General features: G+C 42.0%; 1 protein-coding gene across 1 annotated transcript in view; it reads right to left on the reverse strand.

Moving 5' to 3' along the window:
- The window catches only part of PGM5 (phosphoglucomutase 5), a 191393-nt gene that overhangs the window by 68957 nt on the left and 100397 nt on the right, over window positions 1–22039 (reverse strand). The window contains exon 7 of the mRNA XM_046022772.1: window positions 2477–2592. Within this exon, the coding sequence (XP_045878728.1) occupies window positions 2477–2592 (116 nt within the window). The remainder of the gene's footprint in view (window positions 1–2476; window positions 2593–22039) is intronic.

Raw genomic sequence — 22039 nt, forward strand, 5'->3', positions numbered from 1 at the left:
AAGATAAAAGTAAACAAAACCAAACAGTATGTGTGAAGAGCTCTGAGACAACATATGGTCACAAATCATGTGTCATCAGAACCCCAGAAGAGACAGAATTGGGAAGGAGAAATATTTAAAAAATAATGACTGAGAATTTTCTAAAATTCATGAAAGACAATAAGGAACAGATCCAAGAATCCCCAAAATATCAAGATGATTTTTAAAAATGCCTAGAAATATTGTAGTCAACCTTTTGAAAACAAAACATATAAAGAAAACATTGAGGGCAACCAGAGGTAATAAGGATTGGCGAGAGTTTAAACACAGAGGAACAGAGACAAGGACCGAAGCACTCTTCTTGGAAAGTATGCAAGCCAGAAGACAATGAAGTAACATCTTCAAAATACTGAAATAAAGAAATGAAATTTTAACATTTTAGGTGTGACAATGGTACTGTGGTATTATATATTTTTTCTCAACAGCTTTTATACTTAAAGATTCACACTAGGGATTATTTCACACTAATCAGAGAGGAGAGCTCACCTTGTAGATGAAGGTAGAGATAAACCAAGATGATGACTGGCTCATCAACCATCAAACCAAGATCAACCATGAGTTGATGATGATAGAAAGTAGGTGATAAGCAGAGAATTCAGTGATAGTCTCTCTACTCTCATAAAATTTTTTAAATTGCCATAATAGAAAATTTTGGTGAGAAATGGAAAATTTAAAGCATTTTTTTATTTGGGTACAGTTTGACACACAATGTTACATTAGTTTCAGGTACACAACATAGTGATTCAACTTCTCCATACACTATGCTATGCTCACAAGTATAGATAAAATTTATCACCATACAACACTATCATAATACCATTGACTATATTTCCTATGTTGTGCCTTTCATTCACATGACTTATTCATTCCATAACTGGAAATCTGGATCCTCCACTCCCCTTCCCCTCTGGCAACCACCAGTTTGTTCTCTGTATTTAAGAACCCTGTTCTCTGTTTTGTTTTTTGGGTCTCCTTTTTTGGTTATTCATTTGTTTTGTTTCTCAAATTACACATATGAATGAAATCGTACAGTACTTTAGGTCCATCCATGTTGCCACAAATGGCAAGATCTCATTTTTATGGCTGAATAATATTCCACTGTATATATATTCCACATTTTCTTTATCAATTTATCTATGGATAGACACATAGTAATTTTGCTTTTTGTTTTTTGGTGTTTTTTTTTCATTTATTTTGTGTTTTAGATTCCATACTTGATCTTAGCCAAAAGGCCAAGAAATTTTAGATTCCACATAAGAATGAAATCATATACTATTTGTTTCTCAGTCTGACATTTCACTTGGTGTAATGCTCTCTTGGTCTATCCATGTTGTTGCAAATGGAACAATTTCATCTTTTTATGGCTGTGTAATATTCCATCTCTCTCTCTCTCTCTCTCTCTCACACACACACACACACACACACACACACATCTTCCTTATCCATTCATCTGCCAAGGATGGACAATTAGGTTCCTTCCATATCTTGGTTATTGTAAATAATGCTGCAAAGAACATAGAGGTGCATTATCTTTTCAAATTAGTGTTTTCATCTTCTTAGGGTAAATACCCACCATACACAAAAATAAATCCCAAATGAAATAAAGTCTTAAGTGTGAGACCTGAAACCATAAAAATCCTAGAAGAGAAAATAGGCAATAATATCTCAGACATTGACCGCAACATTTTTCTAGATATGTCTCCTAATGCAAGGGTAGCAAAAGCAAACATAAGCTATTAAGATTACATCAGAATAAAAAGCTTTTGTACAGGAAAGGCAGGCATCAACAAAACGAAAAAGGCAACCAACTGAATGGTAGAAGACATTTGCAAATAATGTATCTGATAAGGGGTTAATATCCAAAATATATAAAGAACTTACGCAACTCAACACCAAAAAAACCTAAACAATCTAATTTAAAAATGGGCAAAGGACCCAAATAGACTTTTTCCAAAGAAGACATACAGATGGCCAACAGACACATGAAAGGATACTCAACATCACTAATTATCAGGGAAATGCAAATCAAAACCACAATGAGATGTCACCTCCCACCTGTCAGAATGGCTAAAATCAAGAACAGTAGAAACAACAGGTGTTGGTGAGAATGGGGAGAAAGGGGAACCCTCGTGCACTGCTCCTGGAAAGGCAAACTGGTACAGCCACGGTGGAAAACAGTGTGGGGGTTTGTCACAAAATTAAAAATAGAATTACCATATGATCCAAAAATGGATTTTTTTTTAAAGAGAAAAAAATGGAAGAGATGAGTGTATCATAACACATATCCCACCAGTCTTCTCTGATTTTTTCCCTCTAATTATCTCTTCCTATGGTTCACAATGGGTTCACACATCTCCAAACCGGAGTCACACAGTTTGTGTAGAACTGCTACAGCCATAGCCACCCTCTCCGGTGACATCACCCCAGCAAAACCTACCAGTGCCAAAGCTCTCTTCTCCGCACAGAGAGCACCGTCCCGAGTCCATCAGATTGGAGAAGAATCTCCATCCCGCTGGGGTCTCATATACAGGGACCTTCATTGATTTGGCCACTCTGAAAAATTAAATTCAAGGCAACAGTCAATTCATATATCTCTTCTCCTTTCTTTTCTTAGCACAGAAGAAAGTCTTTAGAATTTATTATCTCTAATAACTAGATTTCAGAACATTCCAGACTGTGTTGACATTTTTCAGGATGTTAAGCCATAAGGTAGAAAATGATAAATAGCATATTCCAAGGGTTCTCAGTTTTGCTTTCCCATAATATAGAAAATATTAAGTTAATGTGTAGGATATTCTCACATTTATGTTTTCCTTCTAAAAATGTTCCTTTATCCACGTGGATATCCAGATCCACTTGGGGATCTCAGAATCCAAATTAAGAGGGAGTTTGGGTACAAACACTTTGGAATATTGTTGACAGTATCTACTAAAGATGAATATACCCATACCCTATGAACCAGCAAGTCAACTCTTAGAAATTAGACATGTAGTGGACACTTGTGGCATACAGCTGTGATCCACTACCAACCCCCCACCCACACACACGCTAGGACTTTTAGGATTGGGAAGCTCATTCTACCAGCTCCTAGAAATGTTGATGGCTAATGGCTCACAGATGTGGCCCCCACTCTCTGTCAAAGACAGATGTCACATTCAAAATCATGCTTCCCTCCCCGGGTCAGTCGATGTACAATGACTGGTAAATGAGGATGGATAAAGGTCTAGTTTCCTTGCCCCTATTTGGCACAACTCGGTGGGACCATTTCAGCTCTAGAGCTTTCCATAGGTTGGCTGAGGCCTTTTCTGTGACTACACTGTAGTCCAACTTGTCTCTCGGTGTCCAATTCGCCTTCCTTGCTCCCCTACAGGTTCTTTTTTTTTTTTTTTAAGATTTTATTTATTTATTTGACAGAGAGAGATCACAAGTAGGCAAAGAGGCAGGCAGAGAGAGTGAGAGGGAAGCAGGCTCCCTGCCGAGCAGAGAGCCCAATGCGGGACTCGATCCTAGGACCTTGAGATCATGACCTGAGCCAAAGGCAGCGGCTTAAACCACTGAGCCACCCAGGCGCCCCAACTCCCCCACAGGTTCTGATCTTAAAGCCAACTTTGACCTTGATGGCAGAAAGGAATAAACTTCTTGCAAGCAAATCTTTCAGGGGTGCCACCTGGGGAACCAGTGTGTCACATTACTCAACAGAATATATACACAAGATTTTACAAAAATGATCATAGAATCACAATTCACAAGAACTGAACAAACCCAGTGTCCATTGAGTAGGATGGACAGATGACTTGTGATATATAATGCGCTACCATAGATTTCGTGGAACAAACTATTGCTACCTGCAACAACTTGGATGAAACTCACAAACATCATATCAAGTAAAAGAAACTGGGAACAAGAAAATACATACTGTACTGTTCCATGTAGATAAACTTCAAGAACAGCTAAAACTAAACAGTGCTATCACAATGCAGGTTTAGGGGATCAGAGAGGTCAAGTGTTTTGTGGAAGGTTTCACAGAGGTAAGAGGCAAAGCTAGAATTTGGACTCAAGTCTGCTTCATTTCTGCTCACATTCCATTTCATTATATTGTGGTGTCTGCCCAAATGATTTAAGAGGTATGTAGATCTCAGAAAATGTTGGGGAATAATCTGGTACTGTACCATCGACCTAAAGAGTTTCATCTTCCCCACATGCAAGCAACCAAAAAAAACAAAAACACCAAATACCTGCCACCAGCAAGATTTGGTTTCTCAGAGGCTTAAAATGCAGGAGGTAGTCAGGGAGAGGAACCAGTGAGAGCATCTTGGTGAAGAAGAGGAAGAAAGGTGCACAGAGGACAAAGGACATGATGTAATAATGATTTCTTTAGGTTTGTTTTATGGCCAGCTAAAGAAGAAAAAAATCTAGAAACTCTTTCCAGAGGAAAGGGAACACCTTCCTTTCCATAACATACAAGTGTAACTGATGTGTTCAGGACCTTGAAAAATTATGTGCTAAATCACCCTCAAGCTTGTTTTGAAAAGTACTTTTTAGATGCTCGGGTATTACATCAAATGTTCTGTTGTTTTAATGGGCTAAGAAACATATACAATTACACTTGTATCTTGGTAGGAACAATGAAATAAATCCTCCCCCAACTGTAGATCCAAGGTAAATTTTCATAGTCAGAAGCAGAAGGAAAGAGGAGTAATTCAGAGAAGCTTCCCAGAGTTGGCACACAGTAAAGCCTAGGTCCAAGTTAATTTCACAAATATGAATGCGTATGATTACCAAAGAGAAAGTGCAACATGGAGTAGATGTAAGGGTAAGAAAAAGGGTAGAGAGTTTGGGGACATATATTTTCTGGCTAAAACATTCTTGTTGGTTCAGAGTCAAGTTGGCAGATCTGAAGGGAGGGGAAAGGATTTCCCTTGCTCCCACCCTTCCCAATGAATCACTGTCAGGAGGTCACCAGGCTGAGTGCTGAGGCTGGATTTTAAAGGACCGGATACTTCTATAACGCTAAGGCATAGTTGCAGCTATGCAAGCTAAGATAACAACATGGGTAATTAAATTCCGGGATCCTGAGCATGAGCTGATTGTGCCCTAGAGTCAGAAAGGAATTCCTCTCCCTCCTCCCTCTACTGAACTTGGGATCCATCCCAAACACAGCATTCAGCAGATACCATTCTCTAGACTGGTTTTTGGCAGCAGACCCCCTGGGGATTTTCTGAAAGCTTAAAACCAAGCTGCTTATGCTGGGGGTCTTCACCCCGCTTGACCACTGCCACCATGTGCTAGAGACCAACGTTAAGAACTCACTTCCTAGGAAAGACTGGAGTATGAAGAAAAAAGAAAGAAAATGAGTCTCAACCACAATTTTCCCACAAGTGGGAGTTGAGTTCTGGTAGTTAAAAAAACAAAAACAGGGACGCCTGAGTGGCGCAGTCAGTTAAGTCTCTGACTCTTGGTTTTGTAAGGTTGTGATCTCAGAGTTCTGAGATCAAGCCCTGTGTCAGTCTCCACAACCAGCATGGAGTCTGCTTAAGGTTCTCTTTCCCTCCCCCCTCCCTCGCCCCACCCCCTCCTCGTGCTCTCTCTCTGTCTCAAATAAGTAAATCTTAAAAGAAAGAAAGAAAGAAAAGAAATAAAACGAACCATGGTGGATGTAACCTTCTCAGTGTGATTTATAAACCTCTAAAAATGTGGTTTCAGATTGGAAACAGCCTCAACCTACTTTTCCAATAGTTTCTCTCATGGAAGTCACTATAAGCTCCTAATAACTAGGCCATTTCTTATTTTCCAAATATGCTCTTTCATTTTTGCTGTTGTTGGCTACTCCTGAGTCATTCTTCATGCTTTTCATGAAGATTAATACTTCCAATCTCTGTCAAAATCCTTCACGTTGCTTCAAGACCTATTTTAAATGCCCTGTCACCATGAAGCCGGTGGCAAAGGCTGTTAGGTGACCAACAAATCCATCTCTTCTCCTGGACACACAGCTGGACTATACTTCCCAACCTCCCTCCCATTTAGCTGTGGTCACATGGTGGAGTTCGAGCCAATGGAACTTGAGTGGAAAGGACATATACCCTTTGCAGATCTAGCTATTAAACCTTCCCATCCTCCATGTTCTTTCTCCTTCTGCCAACTTATAGCAGACAAGCCGAGCAAACATGGAAGCTATACATTGAAGATGGTAGACCCATAGTATGGAAGGATCTTGGACTCTAATTTGCCATTTGGAGGAGAATCAACCACCAATCAGGAACACCTGTCTTTAGCTTTTGATGACTGAGAATATTGTTTTGTAGTAACAGCTCCATTATCTTAATCAGTATAACCCTTTCTCATCATTATAATCAAACCAAAGTACCCCTTCCTCTCACTTGGTTTAGGTCTTTATGTTCACGTTGTCATTGCTGATGTTGTCACACCCTTAACACTTTTCTTCCACACACAGATGCACACTGCTATCATGACCAGTGTATTAGAAGTTCTTTGAAGCAGGAACTATATATACTATATACTATAAGTATATATATATATATATATATATATATATATATATATATATATATATACTTACATAAATATATTTATATATATATATATAATATATATATACTATATATACTATAAGCAGGATCTTATAGACTTTTTATAGCTCTTCAGATTTGTCAGATTTGCCCTTAATAAATTCGGCATGATTTCGGTTGACTAATACTGAATCTTTAAGGGTGTTATCGTATAGCAGGGAGAAAAGAATCTTTATTTTATGGCCCTTTTCTCTTGTAGTATCTTAAAACTATAACTAAGTCATTTCTGCATGTTTTATTTATTTATTTATTTACTTTAAAAGATTATTTATTCACTTACTTGAAAGGGAGAAAGTGAATGAGAGGAAGGACAGGGAGAGAGGGAGAGAGAACCCCAAGCAGACTCTGTGCTGAGTGTGGAGTCCCACGCTCAGTCTCACAACCCTGAGATCATGACCTGAGCCAAAATCAAGAGTCAGACACTTAACCAACTGAGCCACCCAGAGGCCCCACCACGTTTTATTTAAATTCATCATTTTGAGAAAGAGAATTTCACAAGATGTTAATTAGTGGGGTTATCAGGATGAGAGAAAGGCATTTCTTGGAAATAAAGATCTCATAGATTTAGGGCAATGACTAACTGAAAATCAAAGGTTTCAGGAGCAGGAAAACTCATTTTTCTATTTTACCAGTCTGGCCATCACCATACCCTCAGGCGATCAAACAAGATACAGATACTAAAGCATCCCAACAGTGCCCTAAAAGCTCCCATAATTAAGGGGCACTGACATACCCATCTTTGTGCCTCCAGCACAGTACACAGCCACAGTCGTTATTCAAATATCTAGTGACCTAATTATACAGTACTACATCATTTTGTGGGATAGACTCTACTGGGATATCAATGATTAATGACTCTCTTTCAGCATGTGAGACAATAACCAAATAAAAAATGATTGGTTCTATCAAGAATATGAAGCATACCCAGCTGCTCTTGGAATCCTACTTCAACAAAACTGCAGACTTAAAGAGAACAAGATCCAGGTTTCGCTTCTTTTGATTTACCTTCAAATGTCCACTTTCTTGAAGCCCAAGCAGGGCTCATGACTCTATTATCTACACACTGAACACTTATCCCCATTTTTTAAAAGCCCCCAAGAGCATAGAGTAGAAGAACCTGCATCACATATATCCAACAAAAGACTTATATGCAGTTCACATTTTAAAGCTCTACAACAGGGTGCTTGGATGACTCAGTTGGTTAAGCAACTGCCTTCAGCTCAGGTCATAATCCCAGGGTCCTGGGATCGAGCCCCTCATCAGGATCCCCCTACTCTGCAGGGCGTCTGCTTTTCCCTCTCCCTCTGCCTGCCACGCCCCCTGCTTATGCTCTCTTGCTCTCTCTCTCTGTCAAATAAATAAATAAAATCTTTTTAAAACTCTCTTGTACATCAGTAAAAAGGACAGATAAGTTTTTTTTTAAAGTTGGGCAAAAGTCTTGAACAGGCACTTTATAAAAAAGGATATTCAATTGACTCCTTGGCATATGAAAAGATGCCCAATATCAGTAAAGATAATATAACTGCAAACTAAAATCACAATGAGATCAAACTACACCCCCACAAGACTAGCTGAAAAGAGTGGTACTGCCAAGTGCAGGTGAAGGAAGGGAATTCATGAATTGCTAAAGGAAAGAAAATCAGTACTGACTGTGGCATATTTATTTATTTGACATATTTACACAAAGGAGTAGCACAGAAGAGAGAAAATGAACAAGCTACCACTACATAGAAAGACATGAATGTGTCACATAAGTATAATATTGGATTAAAGAAGTCAGCATAGAGGAATATATACTGTATGATTCCACTTACACACAGTTCAAAGTAAATAAAACTAATCACTGACATTGGTCTAGGCAATTATTTTGGGGGTAGGACACTGAAAGCACAGGCAATAAAAGCAAAAGTAAACTAGTGTGACAACATGAACCAAAAAGTCACTAAATAGCAAGGGAAACTACCAAAAAAATGAAAGGACAACCTACAAAACAGGAAAAAATATTTGCAAACCCTATATCCAATAAGAAGTTAATATCTAAAATATGTAAGGAACGCCAACAACCCAAAGACAAGAAAACAATCTAATTAAAAAAAAAAAAAGGAAACAAGTGAAGGATCTGAATAGGCATTTTTCTGAAGAACACATACGAATGGCCAACAAATATATATGAAAAGATGTTCAATGTTACTAATCATGAGGGAAATGCAAATGAAAACCACAATGAGATATCACCTCACACCTGTTAGAATGGCTGTTACTAAAAAGACAATAGATAAGAGCTGGTAAGGATGTAGAGAGAAGTGAACCCTTGTGCACCATTGATGGGAGTGTAAACTGGCATGGCCACTACTGAAAATAGTACGGAAGTTCCTCAAAAAAATTTTAAAAAATAGCTGCCATATGATCCAACAATCTGACTTCTGGGTATATACGCAAAGGAAATGAAAACAGGATCTCAAAAAGATATCTGCATGTCCATGTTCATTGCATAATTGTTTACAATTATACAAGATATGGAAACAGCCTACATGTCTGTCAACAGATGAATGCATAAAGATGTGGTGTGTGTATATACAATGAATATAATTCTGTCATAAAAAAGAAGGAAATCCTGCCACTTGCAACATCATGGATGAACCTGGAGGGCATTCTGTTAAGTGAAATAAGCCAGGCAGAGAACAAAAAACACCCTACAGTACCCCTTCTATGCAGAGTCTAAAAAAAAGTCCAGCTCATAGAAACAGAGAATAGATGGGTAGTTGCCAGGACCTAGGGGATGGGGAAATGGGAAGGCATTGGTACAAGGGCACAAGATGAGTAAATTCTGAGGATCTAACACACAGCCTGGTGACTATAGTTAGCAATACATGTTGTATACTTGAAACTTGCCGAGAACATTCTCATAAAAAAGTATGTGCTGTGATGAATGTCTTAATTAACTTGACTGTGATACCATGTGTGATAATTATTGGCGATCAGGGTCACGGTTATCTCTGGGAAGGGAGAGAGGAAGGAGTAAATGAAATGGAGAACAGGGGATCTTCAGGAAGGCTGTTTTGTTACTTGATCCCCATGTTAGTTACATGCGAACGTGCCCTTTGTGAAAAGTCCTTGAGGGACTTAAGAGTTGTCCTTTTTAAAAAATACATATTATACTCAACAAACATTTATTCAAAAGAAAAGCCCCCTGTAGTATTTGTGACTAAGCACATGTGTATGTGAATTGGCTGTGTTTACGTAATCCCAAGAAATAAACTGCTGAAGATGGAGTTTAGCAGCGTTTTGGATATGCTAGTCAATGTCTAGCGGACATCTCACGAAACTGACCTCGAACTACCCCTTCGGTATTTTCACATCCATGAATTCACTTCCAGATCCCTTCCTTGATGTCTGGCATGGCCAGCCGGAGCTGCTCTGAGGTCAAAGTCTTGTGTGAGTTTGTACTTTAAAAGCATTTCTAAGGCAACCTACTCAACTCACAAATATGAAATAGGCAACATTCATCTCGGCCTTATTATCTTTTCTTTCTTTCTTTCTTTAAAGATTTTATTTATTTATTTGACAGAGATCACAAGTAGGCAAAGAGGCAGGCAGAGAGAGAGGGGGAAGCAGGCTCCCCGCTGAGCAGAGAGCCCAATGCAGGGCTCAATCCCAGGACCCTGGGATCATGACCGGAGCCGAAGGCAGAGGCTTTAACCCACTGAACCACCCAGGCGCCCCTCGGCCTTATTTTCTAATAGTCATCTTAAAGTCTGCTTTTTTTTTCTCTCCCATTAAGTAAATCTTTATCGGCTGTTCTTGAGCTGCAGTGCCAAGCTCTGGGGATACAATAATAACTCAAACACACGTAGTCCCTGCCTTATGTGGTAATGGTCAAAGACTAACCAAAATATATAAAATTGTTACTAGATTGTTCTATGAAGGAAAGACTCTCAGCGGTTGGAAAATCTAGGTGTCTTAGATGGGGTTCCCTAGAGGTAGGCCCTGAGACAAAGATTCCCCTAGAGATTTATCAAGGAGACATGGGTAAGGGGTGGGGAAGAAGGACAGAGAAGGGGAGAAAGCCAAGCAATAGTGTGATCTCAGGCAAGACTGTGCAGAGAGTAGCTTCTGCCAGACCTTTCCGTGGGACTCTGGATGGTGAGCCTTGCCTCAGAATTGTCCTGATCTGTGACAAGCTAGCTGGTCTTTCAAACTCTGACTTGGAGCTATTGGTTAAAGGCCCCTCTGGGAAGAGGGCTTAAACTCATGGGCATGAATGTCTACTTTTAAACTCATCTTTTGGATGGAGCAACTCATACTTGCAGGTAAAATAAATATAAAATGCGAGGCTGTCAAAATAAGATGATCACAGAAGTTTTTCAACCATATATATAAACTTGAGCAAAGAGCTCTTTGTTCCTGAGCCTTACAATATCACAGCCTGGTCTAGACCTCAAAATTTACATATTAAATAACGCCTTCCTTGCCTGCCCTATAAGGGAAGTTGTAAAGATCAAATAAGGTAGTGTATAATGAAAAGAAAGGGCTCTAACAACTATAAAGTGTCCTACAGAGCTACCCCATGACCACTGTCCTTTGTATTGGATCTTTCACTTAATTAAAAGGGTAATAATTACTTATTTCACTTACTTTCACTTAATTAAAGAGTATTTACAGGAAAAAAAATACAAAAGATGACTGCATGTCTCGTGTTCCCTTCAAACTTCCACATTTGGCCAACTGTAAAATGAACAAAGGTGGGCCCCAAACCCAAGGGCTTTTGCTGCTTTATCTAGAAGCTTCTGCACTTTCATTTTAGGTAGGGTTATGGCAGAAAAATAGGATTCTTCTTTATTAGATTTTAAGTTTTGTTAGGAAACATAAGGCAGGCATATTTCTGAGGATCCTGACATCATTTAAAAGAAAAAAGTTTGGCTTTGGGAAATTGACCAGAGCTCCAAGAGAAAAATATGTAAAACTGAAACAATCACAGGTTTACTTCTCCAGAGGAAATTATCTGGAACCCTATGTCTGGGAATTAACAAGTGTCTGTTTACAATCTTGATGTTTAAGCACTTTGATGTAAACTCTTTCTGGTTCTAATTATATTCAAAGAAGAAAAATTGTTGAAAGACTGGGGCTGGTGAATTTTCAGCCCTAAGAGTTCCAGCTAAGCTGAGGGATAAAAAAAATAGTTGTCAGTGGTCCTTCAGATTCCCATGAGATTGCTCCCCCAACAACAAAAAGTGAATTATCCTCTTGTCTTTTGGTTTTCCTTTGAATTTTTGATCATGTAGACACCTTACTTAAGATTTTTTTAAATGCCTATATATTACACTGGAAGATTTAGAATCAGTTCACTCGCTCCTATAGACAAACAGTAATAAGAAATGATGGACAGTTCAAGCCCAGGAGATAACGTATCTCAGCAAACAAAACTTCTCTTTCTTAAAACCTTTTCTTTTTTTCTCTTCTGGATTCAATTAGCATCTTTTCCTGGAGGGTATTATACAAATCTTATGGATCCTAGGTCGTAAAAAAGAGAAGGGACATCTGGGCTTTAGATATTAAATAAATACACACTGACTCTAAATGGATACTCATTCCAAAGGGAGAACAAAGCTCAGGGTATAATGCTGCATCACCATTCTGTGGATGATACCATGAGCAGATATAAACATTGAAATAGGAAAGCATTATCGATTTTCCCAAAGCATACATCTGTTCCTTTCTCTGGTGTTTCATGCTGGATTCAGTTTTAGCATGCCACGGGACCTCAGTGTTTGTCCCCAATGTTTCTATGAGCCTAAGTTTGACCCTAAAATGATTAATTTAAATCTTTTCAGTCTAAATATGACAGAACAGTTTGGCAATCTATCTCCATAGGTAATGTGAGAGAGGGGAGGAAAAGAACAGTGAACAGAATATTCCACACGTTGGGTCTAAATAAAAGAAAAAGATTGATAAATTTAATTGCATTAAAATTTATAAAAACTTCTATTATTCAAAGACACCAAAAAAAGGAGATAAGCCATAGACTGAGATAAGATATTTGCAATACATAAAACTGAAGGATTAGTAGCCAACCTAAACAAAGAAGTCCCGTAAACCAATATGAATATCTCAACTGACCTAAGCAATTCACAAGAAAGGAAGATTAATTGGCCAATATGAAAATACACAGTAAATCAGGGAAATGAAAATTTTAAAACAGCCAAACATAATGTCATTCTCATTGTGTGAAAAAGGAAAGAAAAAAAAAATCTAATAGTACCAAGTGTTGGTGGGAATGTCATAGGAAAATGGAAACCCAAACACTGGTGGCAGAATTATAAATTAGTACACTCACTTTACAGGATAATTTGAGAAATCCTAGTGGAGTTAATCATACTCTATGACCCAGCAAGCCCACCTCTTGGTATTTATTTTAGAGAAACTAGTGTAAGTGTGTGCAAGGAGACATGGTTCAAGGATGTCTATTACAGCACTCTTGGTGAGAGAGAAAAAGAGCTAAGCCAGAAGCAACTTAATGGTCCATCAGTAGAGGACTTGACAAACTGTGGTTTGTTTATATAGTGGCAAATAAGCAGCTGTGATTCAAGGGCCCCAATGCATAGATTGTAGAAACAAACAAAACAGAAAACAAACAACAAAAAAGCCATACACAAAGAAGAAATTAAGTGTGTATTAAGTGTATTTCTGTCTTGAAATATTATCTTAGATCCCTAGTATTCCAATTACTATTTCTCACTAGTTCACATTGAAAACCTAGCAGGATATCATTCCTACTTCTAATAAGAAGTTTCAGACATTTATAACTCTGAAGAATTATTGGGACTAAATAACTAAAAAACTAAATGAAGAGGCCCTATACATACCATCAGGTTCAGACAACCATCCAGAACCTGCAAGTGCCACCAGAGCACAAGGGAACTAGGAAGATCGTCCTTGTCCTATAGCTAAGCCTCTGAATTCAGAGAGCAAGTCCATGTGCACTAGCTGGAGCGTGCCATAATTAATTGACCTGGGCATTTCCCAAGATTCTTAGCCAGGGCTTTCCACCTGCATGGATAGAACTTAAAACCAGCTGACCTCCCTTCTCTCTTCCCTCCCCCTCCCTCCCTCCCTTCCCGACCGTCCTGTCCCTTCCCTTCCCTTCCTTCTTAATTAAGAGATGGTGCTTATACTCTGTGTAGTATAAGCACTTCCCCCTCCCTTTTCTCTTGCTAACCCATCCATCAACATCACAGAGAAGAATTCACCAGTTCTGCACATGGTTCTTAATAGAGATTGTCATTTCAGCTCACTTTAGGGAGTTAGCTCTTGGTTCTTTGACAGAAGGAAGTTCTTTGTTCTTTGACAGAAGGAAGACAAAGAACCTTCTGGACCAAAGCACTCAAAATTTCAGGAGGAGATGCCTGTTCAGAGATACAAAGGCTTTTATATTTGGAGGGGTTCCCTCTGGGAATGTGAGCAGCAGCTGCCCATGCTGGTTTTGGAATACAAGAGACCACACAAGTCATTCCTCTGGTGTTTCATCTCATGGGGAACTCTGCCCTGTGGCCTAATGGCTGAGCCGGGTTGCTGTTTCCTAGGAAGCCAGAACAAGTCATCAGGCAACTCTCTCTAAATGGACTCTGAGAAAATAAGCATTCATCAAAGGACACGTAGGCAGACACCCACCTAACAAGGACCCTGTATTCAAGAATGCTCTTATCTTTCCAGGATTTCCATCCTCTATTCAGCAGTGAGCTTAATTTTGCCAATAAGTATAAGGAAAGTCTATGCCACATTAATTCTGCTCTAACATCAATTTGTCTTAAAAACTTTTTGTTGGGGGTGCCTGGGTGGCTCAGTGGGTTAAGCCTCTGCCTTCAGCTCAGCTCATGATCTCAGGGATTGGGATCAAGCCCCGCATCGGGCTCTCTGCTCAGCAGGGAGCCTGCTTCCTCCTCTCTCTCTGCCTATTTGTGATCTCTGTCTGTCAAATAAATAAATAAAATCTTTAAAAAAAAAAAACCTTTTTGTTTAATGAGACACGGTCATGAAGAAAGAAACTATTGAAAAAGTTGATGTCCTTTTGTGGGAAATGAGTTTCATGGCACAAGGTAAAGCTGAGTGGACAGCAAAGGTAGGCAAACATGCACTGCCTGAGGGGTCAAGTCCATACACCTTCGTAGGGATGAGAGGATGGACTCTGAATTATGACTGAGTCCCCATCCAGCTCCACCATTCTTGGCCCTGTGACCACAGTGAACTTCCTGAGACAACAAGACCAGCTCCTTCACCTGTGTAATGGGATTAACAGTGAAACTCCTTACTCAGCGAAGACTAAATGGGGTGATGCTTGGGAAAGCCCCAAACACCAAAACCAGTGTTGGTCAGAGTCCCAACAGGAATAGAGGACCCACTCACACTGAGTCATTTGAGGAGCACTGAATACAGGAACTATTCACACAGGTGTGGACAGTGGGGAGGGGGAACATAAGGAACAGGACAGTACCCCAGAGCGAGTGCCATAGAGCTGGCATTACCCTACCCTCTGATTCAGTCCTGGAATCCAGAGACCCAGAGACAGAGCTGGGTGGACAGGGCTGTCTGGTGGGAGCGATGACCTTCAGAAGAGGCATGAGGCCAGCACAGAGACTCCTCCCCTTAGATGGATATAAAATGTAATTTACATTCCAAAACCAAGGCTCTCAAATATCAATGGAACCAAGGGCATGAGATCATTGAAAGCTCAGGATAAGATTAAGTTATGGCAGACAAATTTCCAAAGGGAATTGCATAAAAGGGTTGGCTGAAAAGAGACTGATTACTTCTAAATAAGTGTCTGTTAGCTTACCAAGTCCAGTGCTCTAAGTTTATTGTGAGCAGGTAGAGAAGATGGTAGAACTGGCCTCTCTTTCCTTTCATGGGATTTCTCAGAACTAAAGACTTAGTTCACTGTAAGACTTCAAAGAGCAAGTAGGATACCCATTTCTCCTATTTATAAGGATCCCCTCTTGGAGCTGACATTTCATCTAGTATCTGCTGGAAAACACTTGTTGAGATGAACCAAGAAATATATCCCTTACATGACTGTTTGCAGGGGTGTCCTTCAAAAGCATTTACTCCCATGGAACACTTTGGAAGAGTAGGGGAGAAGGAACATGTCAAACAGCCTTAAGTCACATCAGGGACTCACAGCAAGATGCCATTCCCAAAGAGGCCTGAGAGACTAGACGTTGGAAAGGACATCCAAGGAAGCAGAGACACTCCTCCTCTAGGTGCTCTATGTCCTGGATTGCAAAAAGCTCTGAGCTCAGCAGAGAGAGGCAGTGGGGGCATGGCTGGTGAGTGGTAGACAGCAGGGCTCTGTGGTATCTGAGCGAGTCACGTGCCCTTCCTTTGAGCCATCTGGTCCTGGGGTTCAGCCCCCGAGAGCCAGTGGGGAAAGAGGAAGGAGGAAGGAAAAGCAGCTGCTTGCATTCAGGGTGACCCCTAGAGTGCTGGCCGTAGCCGAGATGAACTCTCCCTCGGAGAGTCTCTCCCTAGTTGTCTCTGGGGAATGGAGAACCAAAATAGGTTGGCGAGAACACACAGTTCCTGAAATTAATTGGAAAAGCAGAGACGCCTCAGGGAAAGAAGAAAGCCACTCAACTGCCTTGTCCCCCTTCTCAGAGTTCGAGTCACGGGAATATTTAGTGTTTATGTGTGTGTGGATCCATTCTGTATGAAGGCCACTGGGGGCCTTAGGGGAAACTTCATCACAGAGGAAGGGCAGGGTAAAGAGAAGACAGAATGGCTTCCAGGCACTGGAACCCTTGCAGGGGTACAATCTTGTGTGAAAGGAGCAACTCTCTTTAGGTCAAGATCCCACAACCTACAGTGAAGGGATGATAAAGATGAATGGAGCAAGAGCAGCACCATTCTGGGTGTCAGCCCAGGGCTAAAGCCCAAGAAGAGCCTTTTTGCTTCAAGGCACACTTTCTTTAAAATCCAGTCATTTCCAGCTGTCAAAAGTATGGTGGCACACCGCTTTTCTTAGACAAGAGCACTTTTATACCATCTGCTGAAATACTGTCATAATATATATTCAAATGTAGGTATCCTCAATATGAACACTGCTCCCTTGGATGGTGGTGTCCTTACATAGTATACATCCTGTGCAACTGTATGCCACAGCTGTCCATCAACCTCACCTGAATTTAGACAGCATAGAAGCAATTGCTGTTAAGTCCCCTAACCACATTCCTGGTGTAGCAGGGGGTAGATCATACCCTTCTCAATGGTCATAAGACTGGCAGTAAGCCTAAAAGCCTTTCACAGTCTTGGAGTAGTTGAAGACACAGCTTCGAATGGCACATTTTATTTTTCTCCAACCATATAGCCTGCCTGATAGCAGTTGGTGGTGGGGAACTCTGGGAGCGTACATGTGTGTGTGAGTCCTCACCCTATATCACACCAAACGTATTAAAATGCAGCCACATCACATATAGAAATCTACTTTTTGATCCCAAAGAATTTTGAAAGGGCTTTTCTAATTTTGTTTTTTCAATGATGAGGCAACGAGTCACTCCTTTAATTACCTATACAACTATATAACTTTGTGTACATCTGTATTTATTTATATAACCTAATTAACAATATACCATAAGTATAACTTTAATTAATTAATTTCTCATTGATCATACACACTCTGGAAGGCTTTCAAAATGAGAAGATACACTCCACAGATGATTTTTAAGCATTGGGATGGCTTCTTGGATACTGAATTTGATGACAAAGTGACAATACGTTGTATTTCATACTCATTAAAATAGGCAGCTAATCACTGATGTCACAGTTTTCTTTATTTTGGAGGTAGTAATTGTTTTCTGGCCTGTAACTTTAAGTCCACGAAGGCTGAAGGCCCAGGGCTTGGAATTGGGAATGCTAAGAAGGGATGACATGACCCTGGGACCCATGGACACGTGTTGACGTGTGTGCTTGTGTGTGTGTGTGTGTGTGTGTGTGCATGGGTGAGTGGGCATGTGTGTGTACGTAGATGTCTATGTATGTGTACTGTGTGTGTGAGCCTGTGGGTGTATGCACGTGTGTGTGTGCTTGGGGGGTAAGGGAGGGTGGTGTAACGCATCACAAACATAGGTAGTTTCCTGCACAACACTTCATCTTCTCTTCTCCTCTCTCCCGACAACATTCTGCCTCTACCATACTCATTGTCAGAGGGTCCTACAAATGTATCTCGGAACATTCCATCCCCAGCTCTCAGCTAGCTCACGTTACCGCTGCCCATACACACGCCCACGTGGAGAACCAGATCTGGATGCCCGCACGCCCAGCTCACTCACTGATCACCAGGTTGCCAGCTGAGTTTCCCAGAAAATCTCAATGCAATGTTCCAAGGGTCAGAAAAAGAAATGATTGTTCACCTGTAACAAATTGTCTAGCTGGATAAATAGGACAGTTGGGGGGTGGGTTATCCTGATGAAACCAAATGTGCGTTTTCAATCCGAACAGAAGTAGTAAAATGACCCCATGTGGTATGAATGTTTATAAACTTGCAGGAAGACAACACCTGTGGGGTGCCCAGATTCTGCCCTTGAAGTCTAACCTAGTACACAAGCTTGGACAAGTTTCCCTCTACTTTTGCCCGGCTGATCGTGCTGAACTACTCAGCTTCTCCAAAGAGGCTAGAATTTCCCACATTTTCTTGATAACACCAGTCACCTGAAGTACTTATGAAAGATACAAATCTCCAGGCCCCCTCTGCTAGGATGTCTTGAAGTAGAGGTCTTGCTTAGGGCCCGCGTGTCTATATTCCAGGAAGTAGTGTTTCTTATTTGTAGGAGACCCTTACTTACTCTGTAAGTATCACACTGGCTTTGAATTCTTCCAAGCCTGGGTTCAAAGCATAGCTCTTACGCGTTTAAGTCTGTGACGATCATAGGCCAGCACTTATCGTTTCTTATCTAGGGTTTCCACATCTCAGATAATGGAGTAGTTATAATACCCGTCAGCACCCCACTCCTTGCCAGCCATGCGGACGGGCCAGATTTTCTCCTTGGGAGGTGCTCCATGAGCTGCAAGAGCTGTGACCTTGGGGGCCCCGGCAGAGGGCACTCATCGCTGAACTTGACATTGAGGGACAAAGTCTATCCTCCCGTGAAGAATTACTCCCCATCTTTATGTTCCAGGACTCCGAAGGCTTGCAGCTCCCAGACAAGCCAAGCTTTCTGCCTTCCATGACTCAATGACATGGCTTCCCTCCCTTTGGCCAGCTGACTCTTAATGGTCCTTCAAGTCTCAGCTCCTGGGAAGCACATGCAGAGAGCCCCAGGATGAGAAAAGACCCCTCCTGTCTTTCCTTGAAGGTGACACAAGCACCCAGCCCAGGAGCCCTCTTCTGCCAGGCAGCACCTCCACCACAAACCTTCCCACACTGCTGTCCTCGTCCATCTCCTCCACAGACAAGGGCTGTGTCCTTCCCTAATATCAACACCCAGCATAGGACCACATCCGATTATCAGAAACCCAGAGGCGGGCAGATTCTCATAGGCAGAACCCCACCTACTTTGAGAATCACCACAGGCAACAACAGGTGCTCCTCATGGAGTGAGCCTATGAACAGAAAACCATTTCGAGAACCCCTGAGCTTACTGGGAAAAAGAGGGAAATCCCAACCAACGCGGGTTTGTTTATGAAATCACCGTGAGGCTCCTGGGTGCTGGGAAGAAGCTGGTGGGCGAGACCAGGGCTCTGCCTGAAGGCGTGGAGGCTTCAAGGAAGGTCACACACAGGCTTCCCTAAGGGTCTCCCCCAACGTCCCCTCGGCCTGGATGATTCGGTTGCATGGCTACAGCTGGACTGGTCAGAACAGAAGGGTGGGCATTGGAAGGGCACACACACATCTTGACCTGTTGTGCAGGACTTCTGTTGTGTTTACTGGGAAACGAAGCTCAAGAAGGTAGAACTCAGGGAAGGGAGTGGGTAGGATTAGCTGTCATCAGAGGAGACAACTTTTGGTACCTATACCTAGTACCAGGCACTGGACTGGGTGTTTCCCCACATTAATACCTCCCGGCCACCCCCCTCCCCACCAGGTCAGCTTTATTATAATCCTCCCAGGGCTCTAGCCCTTGTTGCCCATCCAAGGAAAGTGCCCCAGCCCAGAGGCTCCACTACAGGGGTGATCTGAAGGTGAGACGACGTGTCCACTAGGGATACTGAGCTGCACCAGACCTGAGAGAGCACGGGGGTCACTATGTCACTCGCTGAGGGCACTGAGGTGCCCTCAGAACCACAGGTTATTTCTGTAGAATCTCTACAGGTTTGTCTTTGCTCTAACGTGATTCATTGCCACCCCCGGCAACCCAAACGCCTGGTTTTCAATTACCATTATCACCAGACCACAGACTGCATCCAAAATGCCATAAGCTGGTAAGTGGCAGGGCAGGAATTCGGGCCCGGACCTGCCTGATTCCAGAATCCACTCTCTCTACAATGAATTGTGCCAAGACATTCTTCGGGACCTCTAAGGATCCTTCTGGATCCTTCTGGATGTGTTTGGCCTATAAAGAAAATCCGTTCATAAAGCTGACTGTATTAGAGCAGCAGGGATTATTGAAATACTTGCTGCAAAGAGCAAAACTATACGTCTCTTCTGGCAGCAACAGCAATAAGCACAACAGCTAACATTTAGTAAGCATTTGCTACGTGTCAAGTACTGTGCTATGCACTTTAAAGTGAATTTGATCCTATTTATGTTCCCCATTTTTGGAGGAAGACCTTGGGGCTCAGAGAGCTTATGTAACTTGTCCACGATCTCAGAGCGAGGAAGGGAGAGCCCTGTGGTTGAAAGCCAGCTCTCTCTGGACTCGAGACCTCCCACGGTGCCAAGCCAAATGCTACAGCCAGACGAGACGCATCTGGAATCTTCAGGAGACCACGGTCACCTTGCTGCCGCCATCGTAACCATTTATAACCGGGAGGGGGCTGGGCAAGTGAACGCCAAGGTGCGGTGAGGTTCTCACGGCAAGTCAGAAGGCCAAGTTGTAAGATGGGCTTTTAGCGAAAACTGAGATGCCAACAGCTCCCGGCAGCAAGGGCCGTCCTGAGGCATCCTCCCTCGAGCTGGGCGCCAGCATCCCCCTGTGATTTATGCTTCCTAGTGACACACAGCTTGCAGGCACCGAGTCTGCAGTAGCGAAGAAAATGGATGGGCTGCCTGGGGATGTTTTCCCTGCACGCACCACGTTCCCTTAAAAGGCCTCGAGTGTATATACAGTCCTGACATGCGGGCAAAACCCCATCCCGGCGGGGCCTCTCGTCCCCTTATATGGTCAAGTGTGACGACAGCACCCTCCCTGCTAATTTATGAAGCATGGGACTGGAGGAACGTCTACCAGGAGATGTGCGGATGTTTCACCGGCGAGAGGGATACAAAGCTCTTCTCACTGGCAAAGGACGTAGAAGACCAAATGGAACAGAATGCATACTTGCTGAGGGTTTTTTTTTTTTTTTAACTCTGAAGAATAAACACTTTTGTTCCTCTCTGAGCTCTCAACAAGTCTTGAAGCCAAAAGAATATGCAGAGCCCCACCCCCCATGTATCGGAGAGAAAGAAAAGCAAAGCAAGACGAAAAACATGTAGTTTATCCTTCATGCAGTTCTCCCTCCTAGCCTGGCCTTTGTTTCCCCACTGCACACGCACACACATGCATGCACACACACACCCCCCACACTCGGCGTATACACAACCAACGAAGCATCTGAAGAGAAAGGACAATTTTCTTTGAAACATAACACAGAAATAGGACAGGACCAGTCAGCTACAATGAGTTCCTATCTCCTACCTATCAAAGGACTTAGCCATGTTGTTAGAAGCCAAGATCAAGGTTTACCCATCCAATCTCCGTCCTAAGCCTGGAACCAGCAAAGACAAGAGGGTGTATCAGATTGGAATGTAGAGAAAAGTGCCTTATACACCATAAATCATATGGTGCCCAGAGGTAAGCACTATGGCAATGTCCTCCCAGAATGGTTGTTCCTTGGATGTATCCAAGGATAATTTATGTCACTATTTAAACTGTTTGCCCTTGCTGTAATTCACCATCATTGGGTCAGAACTCTGAATCTATTTGGAGAGCATGCTGGTCCAAATGACGGACTTCTATCCAGCCTCAGAATGCCAAGGAATGCTTGAGCATCTGCTATAGGTTTTAATGGCACATTGTACAAGCTAGTAAAAAAAGAGTCAGGCTTGGGGCGCCTGGGTGGCTCAATGGGTTAAAGCCTCTGCTTTCAGCTCAGGTCATGATCTCAGCGTCATGATCTCAGGGTCCTGGGATCGAGCCCCGCATCGGGCTCTCTACTCAGCAGGGAGCCTGCTTCCTCCTCTCTCTCTGCCTGCCTCTGCCTAGTTGTGATCTCTGTCAAATAAATAA

Source organism: Meles meles, chromosome 11 (assembly GCF_922984935.1).
Source record: "Meles meles chromosome 11, mMelMel3.1 paternal haplotype, whole genome shotgun sequence".
Lineage (NCBI taxonomy): Eukaryota > Metazoa > Chordata > Mammalia > Carnivora > Mustelidae > Meles > Meles meles.